This window comes from Chaetura pelagica, unplaced genomic scaffold (assembly GCF_000747805.2).
Source record: "Chaetura pelagica isolate M959 unplaced genomic scaffold, ChaPel_1.0 scaffold210, whole genome shotgun sequence".
In the NCBI taxonomy this organism is placed as follows: Eukaryota; Metazoa; Chordata; class Aves; order Apodiformes; family Apodidae; genus Chaetura; species Chaetura pelagica.
In genome coordinates, this window is record NW_009951862.1 from 655,261 (window position 1) to 680,267 (window position 25,007).

Here is a 25,007-nt window from a genome sequence, read left to right on the forward strand (position 1 = left end):
ATTTGCTCCCAAACAAGCAGCTGTTTAACCTTTTGCCACTGCCCCTCATTTTCTGACTTGATTTAATTTTCAGGTTAGAGGTGCCCTGGTCCTTTCTACCCCCGACACTAAACCTGTTAAATTAAGACCACTTCAATTTTGTCCATAGGGTGTTGTTGTTTCTCTTTTTGCTGTCTTCTTAGAAGTGATGGAAAGCAGGGTTAACCACTAGTAAATGTATCTTAACATAGTATGTTTTATCTTCACTCCCCAGCAAGAGGGGTAACAAAAAAACCCAAAACAAAACATTTGATATACAAAATAAGCTGATGGTAACACAATGCCAAAAATAGCTTATAACATTAAGTGCAAGGGAGAAAAGCCTTGATATAAAGCTCGATTGCAACAACATTTCAATTTACCAATTTAAATACAAGACTTGCATTAAAATATTTCTTGAGATACATCTCTTGCTAAGGTGATTTTAAAATTTATATACACATATCCAGTTGTAACACTTGACAGTAGTCTCATGAAGCATTCGAAGAATATAACTTGATAAGTACACACTGTAGATATGAGTGGTTAATGTCTGTAAGATTTTTTCCTTCAAGGGTTTATAACATTATGTTGAGTACTAGCCTCAAACAGGTGACCAGCCACCTGGCACAGTACAATACCCCCAAGCCCTTCCCCGAAGTCCCACAGTCTACACTTCCAATGCTCACTGGATCCAGATGGTGTTGCCTCTTTCTGGTCTGCGAGACTCCACTGTTAATTCTCCAAAAGTGGAGAAAAACTGCTCCATTTCTTTCTGCAACATATCATTCCTCTTCTCTGCATCTTCCTTGGCCCGTTCCGCATTACGCATTTTGATTTCTACCATTGTGAACTTCTTCCGCTCCTGATCCAGTTCTTCATGCAGGGCTATCATTTCTGTCTCCAGGGTGAGATTTCTTTGCTCCAGGCTGCAAAAACCAAAGGAAAGCAGACAACTCCTGAGCAGCACTCATCACCTCATTCTCCAGGTACAGGCTAAGCATTCCTTTTACTTCTGGAAGTATTGACACCCTGCTGTAGTTGCACTAGCATCACATCCAAGGTCAGAATAACGCCCTGAATTGGTTTCACTGCTCATCTCCTTCCTTCAGCTAATTTATCTGCTGTATCTTTTTTGCAAATATGCATCAACAATTTAAAAAAAAAAATGCAAACAACTTTTTTGCCTGAAAAACCAACCCAATCTCAGAACTAGCTTTCAAATGGAAATCATTAGAAATCCCAGTGGTACCAAACACACAGTCATCATGCATATTGAACAAATAAGAAGTTCTCTACTCCACTGCATACTATGCTCTATACTGCATACTATGCTGCCCTGTAAGGAACGGCTGAGAGAGCTGGGGCTGTTCAGCTTGGAGAAAAGGAGGCTGAGGGGGGAGCTCATCAATGCTTATAACTATCTACAGGGGGTGTCAGGAGGGTGGGGCCAGACTCTTCTCAGTGATGTCCAGTGACAGGACAAGGGGCAATGGGTACAGACTGGTACACAGGAGGTTAACCTGAATATGAGAAACAACTTCTTTATTCTGAGGGTACCAGAGCACTAGAACAAGCTGCCCAAGAAACTGTGGAGTCTCCATCCCTGGAGACTTTCCCAACCTGCCTGGATGTGTTCCTGTGTGATCTGCTCTAGGGGATCCTGCTCTAGCAGGGAGGTTCGACTAGATTATCTCCAGAGGTCCCTTCCAACACCCACCATTCTGTGATTCCGTGTGATTCTGTATGTCAACAATGAAAATGGGAAACTTGGTAGCAAGCATCCAGTGCCTGCAGCTAGTGCAGATTGCTAGCAAGTCCTAAGAGGGAAAATTTCTTGGATTTACTCTGCAAAAGGCAGTCTTGTGGTAGAGCCAAACCATCTTACCTTTTTATTCTTGTCTCATACTCTAGTTTTTGCTTGGCCATTTCTTGCTTCAAGCTGGACACCAAGCTGTGCAAAGCACTGTGATTGTTAGTACTGTTGGGCACAAAGGTTTCACTGTTATCACTGCTGCTGGTAGCTCGGCTGCTGTGGCCCCCCACACTCCTTCTGTCACTTTTGTTCTCATAGTCGCCCGGGTTGGAGAGATCTTCATGTGGTGGCCCATCCAGTACAGAGTCTTCAAAGTTTCCCACATAAAAGTCCTGCTCAGGGCAGGTGGTGGTGGACGAACGACAGGAGTTGGAGTGCTCAGGGAGGGATATTTCACAAGAGGACGTTGACCAGGTGGCACTGTCCACACTCTGTTTGTCATCAGAGTTCACCATAGAGAACTGCTGGTGGACATTGTCATAGGTGGAAAGCCTGTTGTGCTGGCCTGATTCACTCACGGGTTCCTTCTGCTTGTTGTCCCTTAGTGTGACATAGCCATTGGGCACCCAGCCCAGGGTCCGGCTGTTGAGGGTGTTGCTGTGCCCGTCTGTGCTGGAAACACCCATCCGCACTCCTCCGTTCTGCACGCTGTGTGTGCCCATTTTAGTCACTGGTCCTTTCAGGGACGATGTTCTCCTGGTTTGCAGGGCACAATTTGGCAAGGTCTGGCTCTTCTCAGGGCCCTCCACATTGCTGCTGAAGGACCCATTGGTGACTATGCCACTGCCTTTGTTAAAAGCAGGATTTTTTTTCACCATGAGTGGTGGGCTTCTGGTGACATCTAGTTTCTGGATGCTGTTCCTGGGGCTGTTTGTCTTGCTGCCTGGCAGAGCAGTTGGAGACTCGTTGTCCATGCTTCCGCTTTGAGGAGACTCGGGTTTGTCCCAAGAGCAGCGCCTCACTGCTGTCTCCTTGGTGTTGTTGTTCTCTGTGGTCTGCAGCTGCCCAGGAATCACTTTCTTTGGCATTTCATTGTTGTTGTTGCATACCTCAGGTCCCATCTGAGGGTCTGCATCCTTGGGAAACAGCTCTTCATGTTTGCTAATCATCACTGACATTAGCTGCTGGACTACTACTGTACCTGAAACGAGACACGAAGCACACAATCATTTATGGCCTAATTTGTTTAGGCCATGAGATTCCACAAATACTTAGCAAACATTCAGCTTATCTATTCAGCTTCAACACATTTATGCAACATATCCATCTGTGTAGCACCCTGAATGTTTAACACACCTCTGACTAGCAGGCCAGACAAGCACCACCTTGTCCTTCCATCAAACCAAGCCCCACAGACCCCTAAGAACAGGAACTTCTGTGAAGAAACTGTTGCTGTGACAGTGACGGCATCCCAAGAAGACCAGAGAATAAGATAATGAGTAGCAAATTATATAATCATTTTAAGTCTTTTTCAGCTCAACACTGAAAATTTTTAAAACCCAAGTCTTACTCTGGCTCAGGACTTCTGTTAAGTAGTTTAACAGAAACAGGCAGACAAGGGATTTGCATTGCTGGAACATCTTTTGGTCTTGTGGAGCAAAACAGGGCAGAAATACAACAGAATTAATTCAATGTGAATTCTTTTAACCACTTTGTGGGAAGACTGTATGCAACTAAGAAAATACACCACGTTACAGTACAGTATACAACTAATGGTGCATGTCTCTTATGCTGATTGGAGCATCTCTCTGAGGACAAAACACAGAGAGAGCTGGGACTTTTTAGTCTGGAGAAGAGAAGGTTGATGCCTGTAAGTGGCACTGCCTAAGGGTGGGTGCAAGGAGGATGGAGCCAGACTCTTGTCAGTAGCTCCCAGAGACAGGACAAGGGGCAACAGGCACAAGCTGGAACACGGGAAGTGTCATTTAAATAGGAGGAAAAACATCTTTACTCAGGGGGTGACAGAGCCCTGGGACAGGCTGCCCAGGGGAGCTGTGGAGTCCCCTTACAGTCCTGTGGAATGTGCTCTGGGCCATAGAATCACAGAATTGTCAGAGTTGGAAGGGACCTCTAGAGATCATCTAGTCCAGCTCCCCACTAAAACAGGATGGCTGCCTTTCCTCTTAAGGAACAATCAACCCCTTGATGTGCACACCACTTGACTACACTGTGGGCCCACGCCAACCTCACAAAGTTCAACAAAGGCAAGTGCAAGGTCCTGCACCTAGGTTGGAGCAATCACAAGCACAAATACAGGTTGGGTGGAGAATGGCTTGAAAACTGCCCTGAGAAGGACCTGGAGTTGTTGGCAGATGAGAAGCCAGCAACATCTGCTGGAGCCTAGAAAGCAACCGTGTCCTGGGCTGCATCAAAAGAAGCGTGGCCAGCAGATTAAGGAAGAGGATTCTCCTTCTCTACTCTGCTCTCATGAGACTCCACCTGGAGTACTGTGTTCAGTTCTGGAGCCCCCAACACAGGAGGGAGATGGAGATGTTGGAGAGGGTCCCGAGAAGGCCACAATGATCATCTGAGGGCTGGAGCAGCTCTGCTCTGGAGACAGGCTGAAAGAGTTGGGGTGTTCAGCCTGGAGAAGAGAAGGCTCCAGGGAGACCTTAGAGCACCTTCCAGTGCCTGAAGGGGATCCAGGAAAGCTGGGGAGGGGCTTGGGACAAGGGCAGGGAGGGGGAGGGCAAGAGGGAATGGATCAGAAGTGGAGATTGAGGTGAGACATGAGGAGGAAATTCTGTAGTGTGAGGGTGGTGAGACACTGGCCCAGGTTGCCCAGGGAAGCCGTGGAAGCCCCATCCCTGGAAGTGTTCAAAGGCAGGTTGGATATGGCTTGATCAGCCTGGTCTAGTGGGAAGTGTCCCTGCCCATGCAGGGGAGTGGGAACTCGATGATCTTGAAGGTCCCTTCCAACCCAAACCATTCTATGATGCTGTGATTCTCTGTGATATGGAGAATCCAGACATTAAAGTGAATATGATGATTAAAATCCTTTCCATGTTTGAAAATTTTCTGGCTTGTCTCAGATGATCTGGAAATGCCACATTTCTGTACACAACATCACAATCTTTGTGTGAAGAACTAAAAAGGAGGAAACAAGGCTTTGGAAAAATAAGTAAATTAACAAAGTAGAAGGGGAACTGTTTTATCTGAGAAGAGAAAAAGCATCAAACTCACAGAAAAGCAGTAAGTCCAAATGCTGTCAAATAAACTATGAGTATTGCATTTTTGAGTTTCAGTAAATTTTTCAGTGCAAGTGCTGTGCACAGTCCTAATATCTGAGAAAATTACGGAAATCCTATATATTAAGAAAAAAAGTGTTTGAAGTCAGAAAACATGTCATGTCCTATATGGAGAATTAAAATCAGAAAGATTAAATCTAGGAGGAAATCAGAGGAGGAGATTTTCATGGCTGCATTTTTGTCTTAATCACAGCAAAATGCTACAGCTAAATCTTGCTGTACAAAAGAGAATGATCACTGCTATGCAACAGGCATGTAACACCCCACTTCCTGGTGGGGGGTTCTACACAGGTCACTATGTCATGAACTGGACCAAATTTTTGTCCTCCTTACAAACTGCAGGTAAAATTTAACTGCACTCCAACCCCACATGCTGATTAAGGGAAAAAAGTTCATTTTTAGTGAAGTTGCCAGGGCAGCACAATCTCTTGCCATGTCTATTTGTAATGCTGCACATTTCATTCACTTTTCTCGTAACCTGCAAGATTTAACCCAGAAGCTCATTCAGGTTGAAGATTTCTGTGTCTATAAAACAGATACATGGAACTTCGTGCAAAAAGACTGGTATGTACCATTAGTAAACCTATAAATATTCCTTCTTTCTCACAAGTTATGTACAGGAAGCTCACCCTCCATGATGGTCAGAGGATCTTCTACTTTGGGGCGAAGAATGTTGGGGCCAAAAACAGTAGCCAGATTTTGCACACTCATTTTGTTTACACCTGAATAAGACTGGACTTCATCGAGGAATCTGTAGGGAAGGAAGAGGCCTTTAAGGAACATGAAAATAAGGAAATAAATAAAAAAAATAGTCAAAGTATGGATGGTTTCCTAACACAGCTCAAGTATTCCATTCCAAATCCTCATGGAACCTCTTGAAAGGCTGTTCTCACCTTTGTCAGGTTTGCTTCAAAATAATACACTGATAACAAAATTTACATCTGAACCTGGACTGACTACAAGATAACTCTGTTGAAGATAGCAACTTTCTCCACCATAATAAATCAACTACTTGGCTCATAAAATGTCCTCAAAATGCAAACTGTCAAATTTTTTTTTTCAAATGTAAGGGTTGTGTTTGTTGGGTTTTTTTTGGGGAGGGGTGTTTCTGTGGGGTTTTTTATCCCATTTTAATTTTTTGTGGATTCTTTTGTTTAGTCTGGCTTTTCTTTTATGCTGGGAACTTTCTGCAAGTTCACAAATTGCAACTGTGTAAGACATTGATTTGAAGATCTCAGGTATATCCATGAAACTATTCTATAGTACTACAAGACATAAACAAGTTTTCAAGGATATCACGCTTCAGGAATGCATGGCCAAAGCCAGGAACTGCAGTTAGAAACAGGAAAACCAGGGTCCTATAAAGAGGACAGAATATATTTGCATCTACCTTCTTGCATTTCTTGCTCACTGTGGCCTGCTTATGAAAGAAAAGTAATAACTGTGCACCTCAATAGAGCAAATTAATAATTAGTCATGCAATAAACCTCTATTTTTAGTGCATTCACTGAAGTTCACTGATCCTCTGACTGTGAGTAATTCTTTTCCTTCAGGGCACTTAAACAGACAGGTGTGTCTGTCAGCTCAGTTATAAATATAATTGTGATATTTTTGCAAGGGCACTTACCTACAGATATATTTCAGCAGATTATAATTGACAGTTGGCAGGCTCTTCACTTGCTTCACCAGTTCTTTCAGGCCCTTTAAGTTGTTTAAGGAAAAAAGAAAAGAGTGGGGAAGTACAGTTTCTTACTATTTTAGCAGATATTTTCTGAAAAGTCAGCAATTCCAATTACAAGACAATAAACACACCACTGAAACTACAGAGTTAAATGCCATATAGAGGTTACCAGCAGGAACAGCTTGTGGAGCCCATTTTGGATGGGCAGAGTTAGATTTGGCTAACAAGGATTAGCTGTGGATAAAAAAATAAACAAGTAAATAAATTACTTGGTTTCATCCTGGCTTTCCCTTTAACTCTGTATTTTGACCAGCAGCTGCTTTCTTCCTCCTGGTGATAACAAGGATGAGGCTTCCAGGAACAGTTCTAGTCTGAACTAGCATTTTCAGACAAAATACCCAAACTGTTTGGGTATTTTACTTGATTCTGGTCCCCACTAGATTCAGACCTATAAATACACCTAAGGTCATGCTATACACCTTTATTTAGACTTCCAAATGACAATTTCCACATAAAACCAGCCTCAATTAATAGATGCACATCTTAAATTAGGACCTTCTCAAGATCCAAACAGGTTCCAACAGGCCAGCCTTTTACTTCTTATTACTAAAGTTGGCAACTCACCGTTTCTTCCTCCCTGCTGAGCATTTTGGCACAGGAAACGAAATCTTCGTATTTTGCATATGGTATGACTGGTTCTGGGAGCTCCCTCAGGTACAGCTTAAGGAGTGATGCCACTGTGTGCACATCTGTATTGCTGTTGGGTGGGAATGCAAGAAGTCATCAGTGTGAATCAGGATAATGCTGGGAGACTGACAGGCTAAAAACTGAACTTAACTTTTCCACTGTTACCCCAGATGTTATTTATCAGCAGTACATACATTTATAGATCATAGGTGTAAACTGTTGTTGTTGTTTTGGTTTGGGTTTTTTTTCCCCTATAAACAGGATACCTACAAGAGTCTGTCAACTCTGCTGATTTATTCCTATAATTAATTACACAGAAGATCCTATTTGCAGGCACAGGTATTGGGAAGATCCTGGCTTTCATTGACAGGCATCTCACACCAGGTATGCAAAATCCATCTTAACTGATGCTGCCCTTTTTCACCTAAGGCAGAAATCAGGCTTTATATTTACACAACAGGAATTATTCTCCTACCATAGGTGGCTCCAGCTCCCAAAACATGCCCATTATGTCTGAATTCCACTGCCTTACCATCTCCTCTGCTATCAATATCAAGTGAGGAAGTTTTAAAGGCAACCACACATATAAACCACAGGTGTTGTAACTTCTCCATCTGAATTACAGTTCTGTCCCTGACATGTATCTTTTTCCTGTGGATTCCCAGAAGATGACTACTGTGCCTTTTAGCTGCACTGTTACACCACAATGCAGTCTATACTTTGCACACAGAACTGTAAATGCATGGGGAAATGAGGGTTTTTTTAGCTCTATCATGTACTGAGTATGTTAAGGCATTGCAAGTCCCCCAACTTAGAAAATGCCTGAGTGCAACAGGGCTGACAGTCAAAAGCCTGGTATAACGTAGACTTCCTCATAATTCCATTTGCAGAAACCTAAGCTGGTTTTGGATACAGCTACTAGGTGCCTAGGCTGTTTATCAGACCTACTCAAAGTAAGAAGATGGGGAGGAAGATCAAAATCAGAATATGCAATAAAACTTGCTTGAATGTTTCTGTGGTGTGTCAAGTTGCACTGTCACTTAGGAGTACTTCTCTGAAAAGAACTAAGTAGAAATAAGATAAAAACTACAGATTAGTGTGAAGAAATCTCTCTTGCTTTACTTCTGGCTCCATCTCTGGGTTTAGATACTCAAGCATTTGTTCAAATCCTTACTGGAATGTTCTACATGCTTTCCCTGGTTCAGATAAAGAGTTGTATTGCAAGCTGATATCTTTCCCTCTAATAAAAAAATATATATACTAAATTATGCTAATTATATTCATAAGAAACAGAAAATGCACAGACATTTCTACAATATGCATTATTGTGTATTTTCCTTTTCTTTGTAGGCTCCACACTTCAAACATTTTTTAAACTCAGTCTCACAAAGGGGACCACTAATACTTGACTGCTAATAAGGCATTAAGCTTTGCTAGGGGTATGTTAATCATTATTTTGGAATGATCTGTTAAAACAACAATGGCTTTTGCTTAGTTAAATCTTAACAAGAATGATGGGAACAACCTCAGATTAATGTGGCATGGAATGAGCAATCTAAGTCAAAAGCAGAAGCAGAGAAACTATAAATCACTGTATCATTTACATGTTAACCACCATCACCTTCTTCAAAACAAATTCCCAGAAAGCATTTATTTTTCCATCATGAATAATTTCCACCCAAAGTTTCAAAAAGCATTTTCTAGAGAAACTCTATAAACAAAGCACTCATGCAAATCCACATTTTTAAGTCGGGGTCAAATTCTAAGCCCCTGACTGCAACCCTCCACTTGAAGACTGGCTGGGATACAAAAGGGGAATCCTGTGTTTACTCCACCCTGCTCCTTGGATGCATACATAACATATGTAAGGAACTGTAGGAAATACTAAACTAGATATAGTTGTACTATTTTATGAGATTTCAAATGCTGCTTCAAATTTGGCCTCCAACCTTTGCCTTCCACCTGTCCCCAATCCAGATGCAAACTAAGGCCATCCATCTGCAGAGAACTGAACTCCGATCACTCAGCATTCATCATCCTCCCAAGGGTTCTATTATTACTATTTTCTTTATTTAAACAATGAAACTCCCCAGGCCTTGCCCCAGGCCTCATCTTTCCAGAGACTTATTTGTATAAAACTAGAGGCCTTTACAAAATACAAGATTCAAACAGGCTGAGTGAGAGAAACGATTGAAGAACATCTGAAAATTAGCACATGGGTCTCCCAGTGAGGGGATTGAGAAGTATCCTCTTCCCTTCTTTGAACTGCCAGGATCATGCCTCGTGTAGAAGGTGAGAATAAATTTACACTAGTCCCTTGGTGTGAAGCAGACTAGTTGCTCCTTGAGGGCAAAGCAGATGGAGGATAAAAAGCCTGAAAAAAGGTACTTGCTGAGCTGAGGTCAGAAACCCAGGTGCCAATTAGTAGATGGGGACACATTAGCAAGATTTAAAAATAATTTATATGACATTATTTGCTTCTGTTGACCGAATGCTAAGGCAATACCGCAGTTTGCCAGTAGATGGTGGGATTGCAAAGTAAGATGTGGAAAATTTGTTTGTTAGGGGTTTTTTTTCTTTCCCCCCTGAACTGTACTGGAACACTGCCTAGTATTCAATCTATCTATACAGAAATTACCATCCAGATTTTGGCAGCATAAACAAACAAACACATACACACTGCCTGCAAAGCTCTTCAGGAAAGGTCTATTTAGCAACAGCCAGACAAAAGCTAGAAACTTTCTTCTTTAAATTTAAGTATTGGTATAAAAATATGTCAATATCTTTATAATAATGTAATTAAAAGAGTGTTTCATATAATCTGAGACTCGTTTAGAACTTGCAGTCTAGTATGATTTTTTTCAGCTTCTGTTTTAAAATACAGAGGAAAACTTATAAATTGCAGACTCCAGTTGTAATCCATCTGTAATTTAGGTGTTTCAGCCCACAAACACTCATTTCAGCCACAGAGGACAGCTGTAAGTTTCAAAGGAGCGCTGAACTGCAAGCTCTCTTGAACAGCTTTTTATTTCCCTTTCTGGTCTGCAATGTTCTGTCTGTAGTCTTAAGTCAACCAACAATCATTTATCTATTTGTCTTGCCAGCATTTCTGTAGTTTCTAAGACATGGATCTTTCCAGGGCCTGTAGAGGACCTTCTCCTCCTGGGCTTTTTCCAGCTACAACTGATCAGTTTTACACAAGGCAGTATTTCTCCTTTCAAGTCTCACTTTGCTTATATTCTAGGACCATTACAGCTACAGAAATTTCATTATTCTACCTATCTTGGTATTTCTTTTGCTACCTGACAGTGTAACATCAAAATGTTCCATGATTACACATTCATAATTAACAACATTAAAGTATTAATTAGCAAGTATAAAATAGAGTATGTTAATTCCAGCAGAAAATCCTCTGTTATCTAAATTGGAACAACCCTCTTTAATGGAGGCCGACTTTCTCCAAGTGCACAATGAATAATTACAAGCTTGGGATGGGAATGACAAAGCAGAATATTTAATGTAACAGAAAAAGCATCAGCAGACTGGGAAAGCCTATTTTGGCATGTCATGCTGGAGAGTCGGAGAAAGATTACTTAAGTCACTGAAAACATCCATCCTGCATTACTGCTGATCTGTTTCCAAAGGAGCATCCCCCACTCCAGCACTGCCCATGCAAAGGCTTACAAATGCAAATGCACCGCAGCCTCTCATTAGTCATCAGACTACACGTATTCAGAGCCACATTCATCTGAACTTTGTCATTAATATCTCTCACGGCCTTGCTGTTTTGACAGCACTTTCTTTTGTGGTGCCACAGACACTGTGGAAGTGGCTGTCAGACCGATTACACCGCCTGGAGTTTTTCAACCTCTCTACCATAAACAAAAATTACTGAAGCCCAGCAGGTCACCAGAAACCCAAGCCATAACCCTCCCACTTGGACAAGCAGACAGCGTGTTCAGCGACCTGGAGTCAGCACTGCAGAGCACAAAGCCAACAAGTTCCTCATAAACTCTGGGAGAGGAAATATTAACAGGGCAAGGTCACATTAGAAAAAGATTAATGCTTTGCCAAAAATAGCTCTAGATCATGATGACACATAAGAGCTTACACGAAGAGCAAACAGTAGGGAACAAGCAGCTGTGAGGCTGTAATTCAATTTAGGAGTTGTGGTAATAAAACAAAGGGGAACAATACATTTCAGTCTGTGTATCAGTACCTCCTGGAATTACTAGAATTACAGTTCCATCATTTTAGATGTGTCACAGATCACAGTCCTGGAAATATGAGAGTCTACCTCACCACTATATCCTGTACCCACCACCACATTTGCTGACTGTCCTTGCTTAGCTGGACCTGGGAAGAACTGGCTGGCCAAGAGTGGACCTTTGCTGCCAGCCTGCAGACAGCTTCAGTGAGATGTCAGGGACCATGATAAGCCAGTGGTAAAACACTGAGCAAGCAACATCAAAGGAAGATTACAGAAGTGCATAACTATAGAGAGAGAATCAGAGCATTGTTACTGTGCTCAGTCACGTTACAGTGAATCGAGAGCAGTATTACTGATTCTGGGAGTCAGGCTTTGGGCCAGAAATTCAAAGGTCAAGGCAAACACATAACACAACTGGTTAAATGTCCTATGTGATTTTTGTTCTGCCGTATAGGGCATGGAATTAAAAATCACAGGATCATTCTGGTTGGAAAAGACTTTTAAGGTCACCATGGAATTAAAATTCACAGGATCATTCTGGTTGGAAAAGACCTTTAAGGTCATCGAGTCCAACTATAACCTTACTCTACCAACCATTAACTCTTCCAAGTCCAGTGCTTAAATTATGTCCTACAGCCCCACATGTACACATCTTCTAAACACCTCCAGGGATGGTGGTTCAACCACCCCCCTAGGCAGCCCATTCCAGTGCCTGACAATCCTTGTGGTGAATATTTCTTTTCTCATATTCAACCTAAACCTCCCCAGGCACAAATTGAGGCCATATCCTCTTGTCCTGTTGGTTGTTACTAGGGAGAAGAGACCAACCCCCACCTCACTACAACCTCCTTTCAAGCAGTTGAAGAGAGTGATAACATCTCCTCTCAGTCTCCAAGCTAAACAACCACAGTTCCCTCAGCTGCTCCTTGTATGACTTGATCTCCAGACCCTTCACCAGCTTGGTAGACCTCCTCTCAACACTCTCCAGCCCCTCAATGTCCTTCTTGCAGTGAGGTGCTCAGAACTGCACACAGCACTCGAGGTAAGGCCTCACCAGTGCCCAGTACAGGGGGACAATCACTTCCCTACTCCTGCCAGGATACCATTTGCCTTCCTGGCCATCTGGGCACCCTGCTGGCTCATGTTAAGCCAGCTGTTCACCAACACCCTCAGGTCCTTTTTCTCTGAGCAGTTTTCCAGCCTCTCCTCCCCAAGCCCAAGCGTTGCCTAGGGTTGGTGTGTCCCCAGTGCAGGACCCAGCACTTGGCCTTGTTGAACCTCATACAACTAACCTTGGCCCATGGGTCCAGCCTGTCCAAGTCCCTCTGCAGAGCCTTCCTACCCTCAGGCAGAGCAACACTGCCATGTAACTTAGTGTCAGCATTACTCTCTAGATCATTTTCCTATACAATGAATATCCAGTACAAGCAGTACCATGCCTAATGTTAGTACCAGCTGAAATTTTGCCTATGACCTGTAAAACATATATGAAAGCATTTATCCTTTAAGCCCCAAGTTGTCTGCCTCCTCTCCTCACTGATCTAAATTCTTGTTTTTCTGTTTAGACAGATGAAAAAAAACCCAAATAGGTCTTTTTCTTTGGCTCCTTTGTCCTTGTGCTGATGATATGTACAATCCATGCTGCCTTCCAGGGACCCATTCAGAGGAGTAAGCACCTCAAGGAATACTAAAGATTGACAGATTCTATTACCAAGTTAGACATCCACTTCAGTAATTGTAACAGCAGACAATTCATTCAGGTTAGAGACTGATGCTTTAAAAGCTGCAATGAAGACAGCAATTTAGGACAGACAAATGAAAAGACAAACTATAGAGAGACACAAGTGCTTTCAGGTAAGGTTGGCAGAATCCTAAGAAATGGATGGATTCCCTTTGGGAAAAAAACACAACCAGCTCCAGTGAATATGCTGCTAATTTACTTTATCATTTGATAGCTGTTCACAAAGGCTGTTACGTTTCTGCAAGATTTTGCAGGGATTGCAAGTTTTTATAAAACATAGAACAACACCACAAATAAAACCATCTGTTCTTGCTTACTGGAAGAGAAAGCCACAAATCTTGCAACCTGAGGTAAGGATGCTTGTAAGACACGCTCTCAGACCTTCCACACAGCAACAAAATGTCATCCTTTCTTAATGGTGACCATGGCCATCTGAGAAGTTGATAGCCATTGGCAAGTGAAACAAACCACAGCTGATACACCAACTCCATTTCTGAAACTGAAATCCATGCAAAGCAGCTACGAATGGTCATTCACTTCCAGTAACTAAAAACACACTCTTCTACAGTGGGACACCAGTTAAACTGATATAACAGCTCTTGCATCATGCTAGAAATGTGTCTCCTAATGTGTATTTAATTGTTAGACTAGGTCTTTATGTTGTGCCATACGCAGAGGTTGTTTCTGTTAGCTGGTTAGGAAGAGGCCTGGAATTAGAAAGGATGTGAAGGTGGCTCCAGAGGCACAACTGATGAGCAGATTGTGAGGATCAGGGAAGGCAGGCTGGAACAGGCCAAAACAAACAGGAATTTTCTCAGGCCTATGGCCATTTTTGTTTGGCAGAAACCAGCTTTCTAGTAAAGACTTCACTTCACATAAGAATGTTTTGTTTAGGGATTACTGCATTTTCCTATTTTAGGAAGGGAATAAAGCCCCTTCCCTTGTAGGGAACTATCTCCTTCTAAACAAAGAAATTCTTACAGACAGGTTTGAACTTGGACAATGAAAGAACAATTTTCACAAACAGTCATTTCCAAGTCAATGTCTAGTTGCAGTCCATGAAGTGCCAGTGCAGACTACAGCCTCATTGAAACAAGTCCGATTTCTTGCATTCAGCAACATTTTAAAACATTATTTGTCTCTGGAGGAGGGTAAGAACTGTGCGTGTGGTCACTCTCACCTTGAGGATATTAAATCAGTAGCATCCCTATCATTGTTTTCATTTACTCCAACAATTCCAATGATTAAATGCACAAGAAAATACCTGTTCCACAGTCTGGATTATTTGGCTCCAGTATATAACAGTTAGCATTTGCTAACTGTCACATCCATACCCTTTGCTCAGATGATTCCCATAGGACAAGAGATTACTTACTACTCTTGTCACTAAGATACACTGCATTCTCTAGTGGAATTCACACCCCTGAGACAAAGTACTTGCATTTGTGTGCTTCCATTCTCTCTGTGCATACACACAAACATAGGCAGGTGAACTATGTCACTTAAAACTCTTCTGAACTACTGAACTATATACATCAGTGACTGCAAGAAATGCTGATGTTCCAGTTTTCATACTGGGGGGGGTTGTGTGTTGGATGTTTCAGATCAGGTACTGGGTTTTCTCATCCTGTGAGGAATTTCAAATACTGCTTCCATGCCCATACGCAATAGCTCACAATTCTTCAGCAAAATTTATCCAACAATAAGATCAAAATCAAATTAATACATGAAGGTTTTTGCCATTCTCTGACTTGTCCCAGATTCACTCTGTGTTTCTGTCACTGCCACAGAACATCCAGCTGCTAACTCATGTGTGAGATACCCAAGTTGTATCTTTCAAAATGTGGCTGCAGTTTCTTTTGAGCAAAGCTGGTTTACTTCTTCTTCCAAATGTGCCACATTTGTTCTGTGGTCTTCTTCACCAAAGAAGTTCAGACAGGATATACAATAGAGGAGGAGGGCAGGGTTTCAATAGCCTGTGGACAGCAGCTGAACTGTAGGCAAAAAAAGAGATTGTGCCTTTGAACTCCCATCTCCCAACAACTGTAAGGTGTTGGGGTAACAGAGGTAACATTTTAAAGGAGTACTACTCATGGCTCTGCAATCTTACCTTTGTTTTTTTTGCTTTTAATTCTGTAAATTACATGTTTTACTGAATTAGCTAAGAAAGCATGAAGAAAAGGATTCTTCAGTAATTTCTCATACACAAACCTACACATTTCAAAGCATCTTCACTTGTTCTAAGTCTTTGTTTAACTTATGTGCACTTATACACAGAAAAAATGTCAGTATGAAAAATTACAAACTCCTGTAACATCAGCTCTTTGTGTTAGTTCCAACACTGATGACAGCAGCTAGTTATTAGTCAACAGCTGGTGACTGAGCACCACTACAGAAAAGTGACCTGGATTCCACTGTGTTTAGTGCCCCATCAACAACACTAACTCTAGCTCTAACTGCAAGAATCTTTATTGATATTGATGTAAAAGAACAGACATAATGTAAATTAATAAAGAGAACCTAAGTAGTACTGGACTTTTGACTAATAATAAAATATAATTACTGATTAAGCACAGTGGATCTGGGGGTTCATGAGAGAAAGTAAGCATGGATCCCTAAAGTGTGTGTATATATATATTTTTTTTTTATTTTCTCTACAGCAGCTTTTCATATTGTGGCTAACTTGCCAGGTTGCATCCAACCTGGAGACCATTGTGCTGTTCAGCACAATGAAATGAAAAGTTACCCCTGAACAAGGTGACCACACACCTGAACACTGTGAAATGAACTTCACCTCTAAAGTCTACAAATGGAACAAACAGCTGGAGGAAAAAATGTAGATGCCCAAAAGAAAAAAATGGTAGAGAATGAAGTCTGTCTGGCTTCTGGACCATTGCTACATGTAAATCACCCTTCCAAACTCAAATGTGAAATAGCTAAGAGAAAAAGTACCCTTGACAATGAGACACATGGAAAGACAAGGTCAGTGTTCTATAAATTCTCAGCTTCAGAAGCAGAACTGCAGGACCAGCAATTTACAGGCACTTCTTGCTGATGTTTCTAATTGCTATAGGAGAGATTATGTGCATTCTTCACAGCAGTAGCATGTAAAATCTCTTCTCCATTTCATCTGCTGAAGCTCAGCTAGTATGCCTGTTCCTGGGGCTCATTAGTGTGTGCTACAAACGGTGCCAGATCACCTTGCAAAAAAAATAATTTATAATGCTAAGCCCTGATGCCATTTGTTTTGAGTAGGCAGAACTTGTGTACCTCCTTCAAATTGCATCTCCCAGTGGGGTGTTCAGTACATCATCTTCCTAGAGTTTGGGGGTAGCTTGTTTTCTTAATCATTTCCTCTACAATTACTTGGCTTACAGGCACAGAAGAAATAACCCTTTGTTTCTGTCAGTCACTTACTTACATCTCCTGTAGAGGTTGTGCCAGAGACATAACCAGTAATATTCACCTTAGTCTCCAAGGTAAGGAAAACATCCCCAGTGGATGCTACTTTAAAATAAATTATGCAGTATTTGAACAGCCAGTGAGTATGCTACAAACACCTATCACCTAAAACTGTCACTTCTCACAGTCCTCTGGCTCCTTAAAGCTATTTTCTGGTCACTTATCCTAACTCTCACCTTCCCATAAGAAATTAATAAACCTCAAAGGAAGACAATTCACTTCCACAGAATCACAGAATGGTGGGGGTTGGAAGGGACCTCTGGAGGTCATCAAGTCCAACCCCCTTGCCAGAGCAGAAACACCAGAATCTAGGGCAGGTCAGACAGAAACACATCCAGAAAGGTCTTCAAAGTCCAGAGTAGGAGACTCCACAGCCTCTGGGCAGCCTGTTCCAGTGCTCTGTAACCCTTACAGGAAAGAAGTTTCTCCTCATGTTGAGGTGGAACTTCCTGTGCTCTAGCTTGCATCCATTGCCCCTTGTCCTGTCACTGAAGAGACTGGCCCTTCCTTCTTGACACCCACCCCTCAGATATTTATATAACATTAGTAAGATCCCATCCCAATCTTCTCTTCTCTAGACTAAACAGCCCCAGGTTTCTCTTTCCTTTATAGAGAATTATAAATTCTTCACCTTTCTTAAACAGAGGTTCAGGACTGAGGAAGCTGCTGGAGATAAAAGAGCATTGTATGTGTCTGCTTTCTCTGCATCCATAATACACATACCTTCATGCATCACAAATTTGCTCACTTCATAGAAATAGGGAAGGGAGGGAAATGATTTCCAGCAATCAGCTTCATCTGACAGCATGGTGTTGCTCTAGAAGATCAAGCTATGCTTCCCATCCTGTTACTTGCATTCCTTTCTGTCCAAGGTACCACAAATAAACAGAACCTTCCTGTTCACATTAGACTCTCAATTGGAGTGATGTATCCCAGCATCATTTTGGAGATCTGTTATGGATCTCACCAAGGGCACACTGAGGACAACCACTGTTCAGCAGTCTCATGCACTGACATTTCATTACCATCATATAAATTCTGATCCTACAGAAAAAGGCTGTGTAGCATTCCTAATCCACTGGTTCTGTTTCTCTGGTTGCACTTTGACTATGTGGACTATTGCTGTCAATGCTTACAGGAGGAGAGTGGAATTTGTACAAAAAGTCTGTCTTAAAAAAGACTGCCAAAAGTCCTACACAGAGCTGGGTGAACAGTTCTGGGTTTTTCCTTGCCCCAGGGAATGGGCATTTCCCTTCCCCTTTCTCATTAGCTTTGTAAAACTATAAATATTGGAATACAAATTGAAGCTGGACCCTCAAAACCACACAGGTTTGTTATGGTCACAGTGACTTATACTTTAAGACCAAAGGCCCAAAATTATAACGGAATACAAAAAAACAGACTTCCCTTCCAATTTTCTAGGTAACAGAACACATGGGAATTGGTGATAAGAGAAATTCTTCCTTTGTGCAACTGACTAAACTCCAGCATCACCGCAGCATCGCAAATAATACTAAGATCAAGGCAGTCCAGATTTTTTTGATTAAGCCAGACTATTAGCAAAACTTTTCCTAACCAGCTTTTCACAAACGGAAATTCTCCAGAAACACTTTGAAATCAGGCATCAAAGTCAAATTTTTTCTTTTATAAAAAGAAGCCATTTTAGAGTGATAATAAGAAACATACAGGAAAACCTACAAAACCACATCATTTTGTCTGTTGCCACCACGTGTTTTACAGCAGCACAGGGCAGCCAATGTCCTGGAGGACTTTACCTGTCAAAAGAAGGCTTCTCTCCACAGTCAAACGCATCCTGTAGCTCCTTGACAAGATTAGCCTGCCCAGGCAGTCGAAAAAGGCCTTCTTCCTTCAGCCCCCGCTGCCGGATGAAATCCACACACTGTTCCACCAACATGGGAGCCAGGCGGTTTCCATAGCGCTTCTCGTATCGGACAGTGTCTTCCAGCTTCTGCCCAAAAATGCCTGCATGGAAAAGAGAGATGGGATTTGGCCGAGCTTCACAAAATCATTTGAGGAACCTTGTGTCTTCCACTGCAAACCTCACACTGTACAGAAATGCACAAGCCATTGAGCTGCTCCTTTCTTCAGAAGAAAATGCTCAGTTTCTCATGGAAATAAAATGCAGACATATTATCACAAAGTACAAAAACATTATTTAAAATAAAATACTGCACCTTATTTTTTCAGACCATAAGCACTGAAAACATGGGAAATTATGGTTGTATTATTTCTATCACAAAACTTCTGATTCAAAAGTGATACACATCCTCATCTCCTTTGGTTCATGTCTATTAAAACAAGTAGTGCCTGTATCAGTTTCAAAGGCATATAAACACTACTTTACTCATGGAGAGCAACAGATTTATGAATGTAACTCAAGATTTAATTCCTACTAAGCCAAATTATTAAGTTTTCCCACATAAACAAAGACCATTCCTGTAATGTACTTCCAGTTGCATTATCACTGTCTGCTTTAGCCACAATACATCTTGTGTATGAAAATGATCCTGACATGAAAGGCGAAATAGGTTGGAATAACTGCAAGACAGCTGCCTTTTTACTTAACCTCAGAAGAACACAGTTTTTTTCACAGAATTAACTTCAACCCTGCTCTGAGGACATCATCACTACCACTGGAAAGACAGCTACTCTTCATAACTTATTTGGCCTCTCCCTTTGAAACTGCAGAGCCAGCCGTCATACACAGCATCATAATCATGTTCAGGCACATCATCTATGATGGAAGCTCTCTCTTGAAGCTATAATTTGTTGAATAGTATTGGGGCTGAAGTGAGGCAATTCCATTTCTATGTATAGCAAGAGAACGGATAGTTCTAAGCCAGTCATGATCAGAAACTAAAGACCAAATGACTGTCTATGGTTGGAAGGCTCCTTTTCCAATTACATATCCTATAAAGTAGGGGGGGAAGAAATAAAAAGCACTAAGTCAAATTTTGCCCTTCCCTAAACACACAGCTCCTCCTGGCTTAAAAATATTTAACAAGGAGAACACAGTTGGTTTGGCTTACTTTTTTAAGAGAAAGCCCAAAGTTGAGATAGCAAGCTTTGGCTCAAAAACTTCATCCTATCATCACTTAAAATTACATGAACAAGTAACTACAAGCTGAGGTAGCATTCACACTGAAGCATCCTTCAGCATAACCTTCAAAGGGTACATTTTTTCTCCAACAAAAGGGAACTCACACCTCAGCTGCACGGGGGAAAGTTGCCTTGAACACTCTCCAGGATGGCAAGTGGGTAGCAACCTGTCAGTCGCCCATACTGAAGGTCTGGGGTTTGTATTTAAGTGTCATTTTTTTTACTGCAGCACAGGAAATAACTGGAGAGAGTAACTGATGTCCAGCTAAGACATCCAGAAAGTATTCTGAGATGCAGAGCAGCATATTTTGTGAAACCCAGGGAGCAGTAGGTAAGGGGACTGAACATCACACAGTCTTTATTAGCTCACTTTTCTTTTTGTTCTGTAGAACCAAAACCCCCATACTTAGGAATTAAAATGAGGGGCTGCTGGTGGAAAACACAGAGGAAATCCTCAAGTCCCTCCATTTTCTAGATCCTCCTTCTGAAAGTAGTAGAATTAAGGAGTAACGTCCAATGAAAGTCAGTTAAGGAATTGGTGATTATAGAAGTCTGGGGATTTCAAAGCCCTTCTTAATAGATAAAGATTGTTCCTTCCCCTGGCAAAACAAGCCCTACTTTCTGTGCCCCTCCTCAAAGGATGTTTGTTCTAGCTCCCAAACATGCTGGTGGCCTTTTGCTCAAGTCTCTCCAATTTTATCTCCCCCACCTTTATTTTTTTTTTTAATGGACACAATCTTTGGAAGATGGTCTAAAAAAAGCTGAACAGAGGGGGCTAATTAATTCCCTCCCTCTGTTGGCCCTGCTTCTGCTGACAATGCCCAAACTGCTGTCAAACCTTCCTTCTGCCAAGTCCACGGCTCGCTCACCTCCAGTTCTGTCCCCCAGAGCACCCAGGTCCTTTCCACAGAGCTGTCTCCCCTGGGGTTATTCCTCCTTAGGTGTAGGACTTGGCCATTCTGCTCCAGTTTGTACTATGACCATACAATCCCAGTTTCCCTTCAAGAGCCCATGAGATCTCTTGGTGTCAAACATAAGAAGTTATGCCTCTTTTCAAAGTTATCTGTATAAGATATTCCAATGACATGATGTACAATTACAGCTCATGCCCACTGACAGGACAATTAATACATTAATAAGCTTGATGCTATTGCCTATACTTTCTTCTCTCTATGCTAACATCCTTCCATCAGTAATGTGCAAATTGCTGCTCACATTCTACTCCTATTAGTAATGACACTGTAGTCAAAATACATCATTTTCGATTAATACATTTTGTGGGATATTGTTTTGGTTGGGGTTTTTTTCCCCTTCATTTTAGAATTGGCTTTCAAAGCATGTCTAGTAGATAAAGAATAGTATCAGAATAAGGGCATTCTGTGCAGTGGCAGCAAAAAACATTCCCATCTTATTATAAATTGCAGATGCACCACAACACAAAATGGATTGAAAGCAGATGGCGACCATAAAGAATTAAGATGTCTCTAACTAGTGTCAAACAATATTTTTAAAGACAAATAGAAAGTAACAAGTAATTCACAATTAAAAGGTGAGATATATTAAATGGATATGACAAACTTGGTGCTGTATTACAGCTGCAGTTCACAGGTACTGAATGAAGGAAACCTGACAAAAACCTGTACCTGAGGAAAAACCAAAACCTAATAAGGATGGAGAGTGTCAAGAAAGAAAATAAAACCAAAACAATTTAATCCAAATTTGAGTCTAAAATTTCCCAGTTCTGGTCCCCAAACTGTACTGTTGCCACTACTGACTGCAAAAAGGTACATTATAAATTATTTAATTTTATTGAGACACTTAAAATACAAATAGCTAGGAATGCCTGAAGGAGCGACAGGAGTAACTACAGCAATTGTCTTGGATGTGATAGATTGGATTCAGATCCTACACAATCCTCAGAACACCAATGCATCAAATCTGGTCACAAATATACTTCACAGCCAGAGGGGTAGGTATATGCCCCACCACCCTCATATGTCAGGGACTCAGCTCCCCATCTGTAGGAATGGGGATGATACCATATCCACCTGACAGGCACGAGGATCTCCATACTCAGCTTTGGGAAGCTCATAGCTAGTATGGGAGTTCTGACAACCACGTAGAAAACTCAAGAGCACACCTTCAAGTGCTTCTCAAGTCACCATTTACAACACGGCATTCTCCCCTTTGTTTGGCTTTGGAACTCACCTCAAGCAGACATGGTTTGGTTTCAAAATCTAGGCTGAACTTCTCCAAAGGAAGTATTTCCTTTACCTAACAAATGCACAGCTCTGCACCTGGAAGCATGTGACCACGGAAGGAATCAGTCAGGACAAACCTGCTTAAACGTTGACTTGAAGTCATACTTGCTGATGCCTTATGGAAAAAGTACTCTGTTGCCAGGGGCAGAAGTGGCAGAGAAATAATAACTCTGCTTCCATATCACATTGCCATAACTGTTTCCTTTTTCATCATCTTTCTGGTGTCAGTTGTTTTTTTTCACTGTTTTGGGATAAAAACCACAATCACTGCCCTGTAAGGTGCACCTTCTACCACTGTCCCTTTCTAATAATGCTTTTACCCCCTATTATGTCCCAACTAACCAATACAGAGATATTGCAGATTAATAGTTTATGAAGACCATGGTGTTGACTGTTGCAAAGCAAGGGCAATGCTGTAAGGAGTTGTGGTTGCAAGCACACAGTCACCTTAGTGGTTGGCAGAGACAGGCAATGGTGAACACAATGACCTGCACCTCATAACTGCTGATATCTCCTTTACAAAAAAGCAAGGAAAAGACAGTCCAACGTATGAATCACAGAATAGTAGAATGGTTTGGGTTGGAAGGGACCTTAAAGATCCTCTAGATCCTACCCCCCTGCATGGGCAGGGACACCTCCCACCAGACCAGGTTGCTCAGAGCCCCATCCAACCTGCCCTTCAACACTGCCAGGGATGGGGCAGCCACAGCTTCCCTGGGCAGCCTGTGCCAGTGTCTCACCACCCTCACACTAAAGCGTTTCTTCCTCATGTGTAACCTAAATCTCCTCTCTTCCAGTTTTAATCCATTCCACCTTGTCCTCTCCAACCCCTTGTAAAAATAATACAACACAACCAAAACCACAGGGATAATTAATACATACTGCTTTTTAAAAGTAAATTTCCACTACAGTAACTAAACACGAACACCTCTGTGGAGATGAAAATAAAACAGAGCCCTCATAACTCATGTTGTAATCCAAACCCAAGTTCTCCTAAATTTCAAAGTCTCCAAAATCCACAAATGCACAGATGCACAAATGCTGACCTGTGGTTTCATTTATCCTTGGGATAGGGTGCCAGAGGGGAACCAACCAAACAAAACTAACAAGAAACCTTGAGACTCAGAGTGACAGCAGCTGGTGTAAAGCAGGGAAATGTACAGGATTCCAGTTCTGACCAGTTATTAGATTTAATCAACAGAATTTCTTTTTCAGAGAGGCCCCTGTAGGTCTTTAAAGCTATATCCAATTAAGCCAAGATCACGCATAACATCAAAGAGGAAAATCACATGCTAGCAAAGGGCATGCTGAGCAGTTACTCATTAACTAGAACATTCCCTTGCTAGAAGTTTTGTCAACATTTGGAGAAACTGGATTTCCAAGCCCAATAGACACCCATGAAGCTTATGGAAGTCACTCCAAATTCTGTGTATGTCTACTCAAGAGATGTGAAGGCACTATGGTATTTTCAATGGTACATATTCACAGTTAAGAGCATGGTTTAAAATCTCAGAATGCTACTAGTCAATTCTTTTCTTAGCTACTGAAAACAGGTAGGAATCACATGTCAAGGCTGTTGACTCCAAGCTTCTCATTCATTAACAAAAAAAGGAGAAAAAAAAAGTCTAGGCAGTAGTTCTCTCTCCTTGCTTTCAAAGGAATAGCTTGGAAAAGCCCACCTGCCACTCCAGCTCTACCACAGCACACAGACTCAGTGGGCCAGAAGGTTTCTGCCTTTTCCAGACCACCCCTCAGCAATTCAGAGGATCCATAATTTTCAGACAGCATAAAGCACAGAGAATTGATGCTTTCAACAGAGGGCCTGTCCATCGGGTTCTCTCAATGTGCAGCAGAGGATCTCTGTCCTTCTGAAAAAGAAATCTGCGAGTTTATGAGCTGTACTGATCTAAAAGGGTCAGTTAAGGCCAAAGGAATTGATCTCAGCTTAGAATATGGATGAGAATTTTAAGCAGCTCTTTATTCTACATCAGTAATTCACTGACAGTGAAAATAACAGATCAGGTGAACAGCTTTCAAAAGCAGGGCTGGGAACAAAGGTCCTGGAATAACAGAAAGAATTGGCTGTCATGGCCACATAACATTTAATACCGAGTTTTAAATTTTTAGTTCTTTTCTGCTTTCTGCTTGGTGTTCCCCAGCACTAAGAGCTCTTTGGAGTGGATCAAAGCAGGGATTATTTTGTTCTTCTCTACAGAAATCTGTAATTTACAGGAGGAAAAATCCCACAGTGGGAGAATTTTGTTCCAGCCTGACTCATTTTCTTTCCTTCAAGCCTTCAGGAGAAGAGCCCCACAGTCAGTGTGATGTCAGGAGTAGATAAGACCAAGTTCTGCCCTGGGGTTCAGCACAGCTGCACACCATAGGTTACTGCTTAGAAAAAACAATTCTGAAATCAAAGCAGAACTAGCTAAAGGCTGAAAAGGGATGGAGGCAATTTTAAAGAAAACATTACCAGTAACTTATTACAGTTGATCACCATTTCTCTGGCCACAGCCAGTGCCACCTCCTCCTCCAAAACTTGGTTTCACCAAATTCACCCTGCTATGCAAAATGTTCTCACCTCAGCATGCCAACAAGGTTACCCCTCAGTTACTGCTTTCTCCACTCACCCTAAGGGAAAGTGAGGATGGTGAGACACTGGCCTGGGTTGCCCAGAGAGGTGGTAGGCACCCCACTCCTCGAAACATTCAAGGTCAGGTTGCACAGGGATCTGGGCAGTCTGATCTAGTTGAAGACATTCCT

At 41.8% G+C, this 25,007-nt stretch overlaps 1 protein-coding gene across 3 annotated transcripts in view; it reads right to left on the minus strand.

Moving 5' to 3' along the window:
• Positions 1 to 223: 223 nt before the first annotated feature.
• ARHGAP24 (Rho GTPase activating protein 24) overlaps positions 224 to 25,007 on the minus strand; it is a 162,276-nt gene continuing 137,492 nt past the window's right edge. For all 3 annotated transcript variants that reach the window (XM_009993649.1, XM_009993656.1, XM_009993665.1), the window contains 6 exons: positions 18,639 to 18,846; positions 7,388 to 7,520; positions 6,710 to 6,783; positions 5,712 to 5,833; positions 1,907 to 2,975; positions 224 to 947 (listed from right to left, as the gene is read on the minus strand). In XM_009993649.1, coding sequence (XP_009991951.1) covers positions 704 to 947; positions 1,907 to 2,975; positions 5,712 to 5,833; positions 6,710 to 6,783; positions 7,388 to 7,520; positions 18,639 to 18,846 — 1,850 coding nt within the window. In that variant the 3' untranslated portion in view covers positions 224 to 703. The remainder of the gene's footprint in view (positions 948 to 1,906; positions 2,976 to 5,711; positions 5,834 to 6,709; positions 6,784 to 7,387; positions 7,521 to 18,638; positions 18,847 to 25,007) is intronic.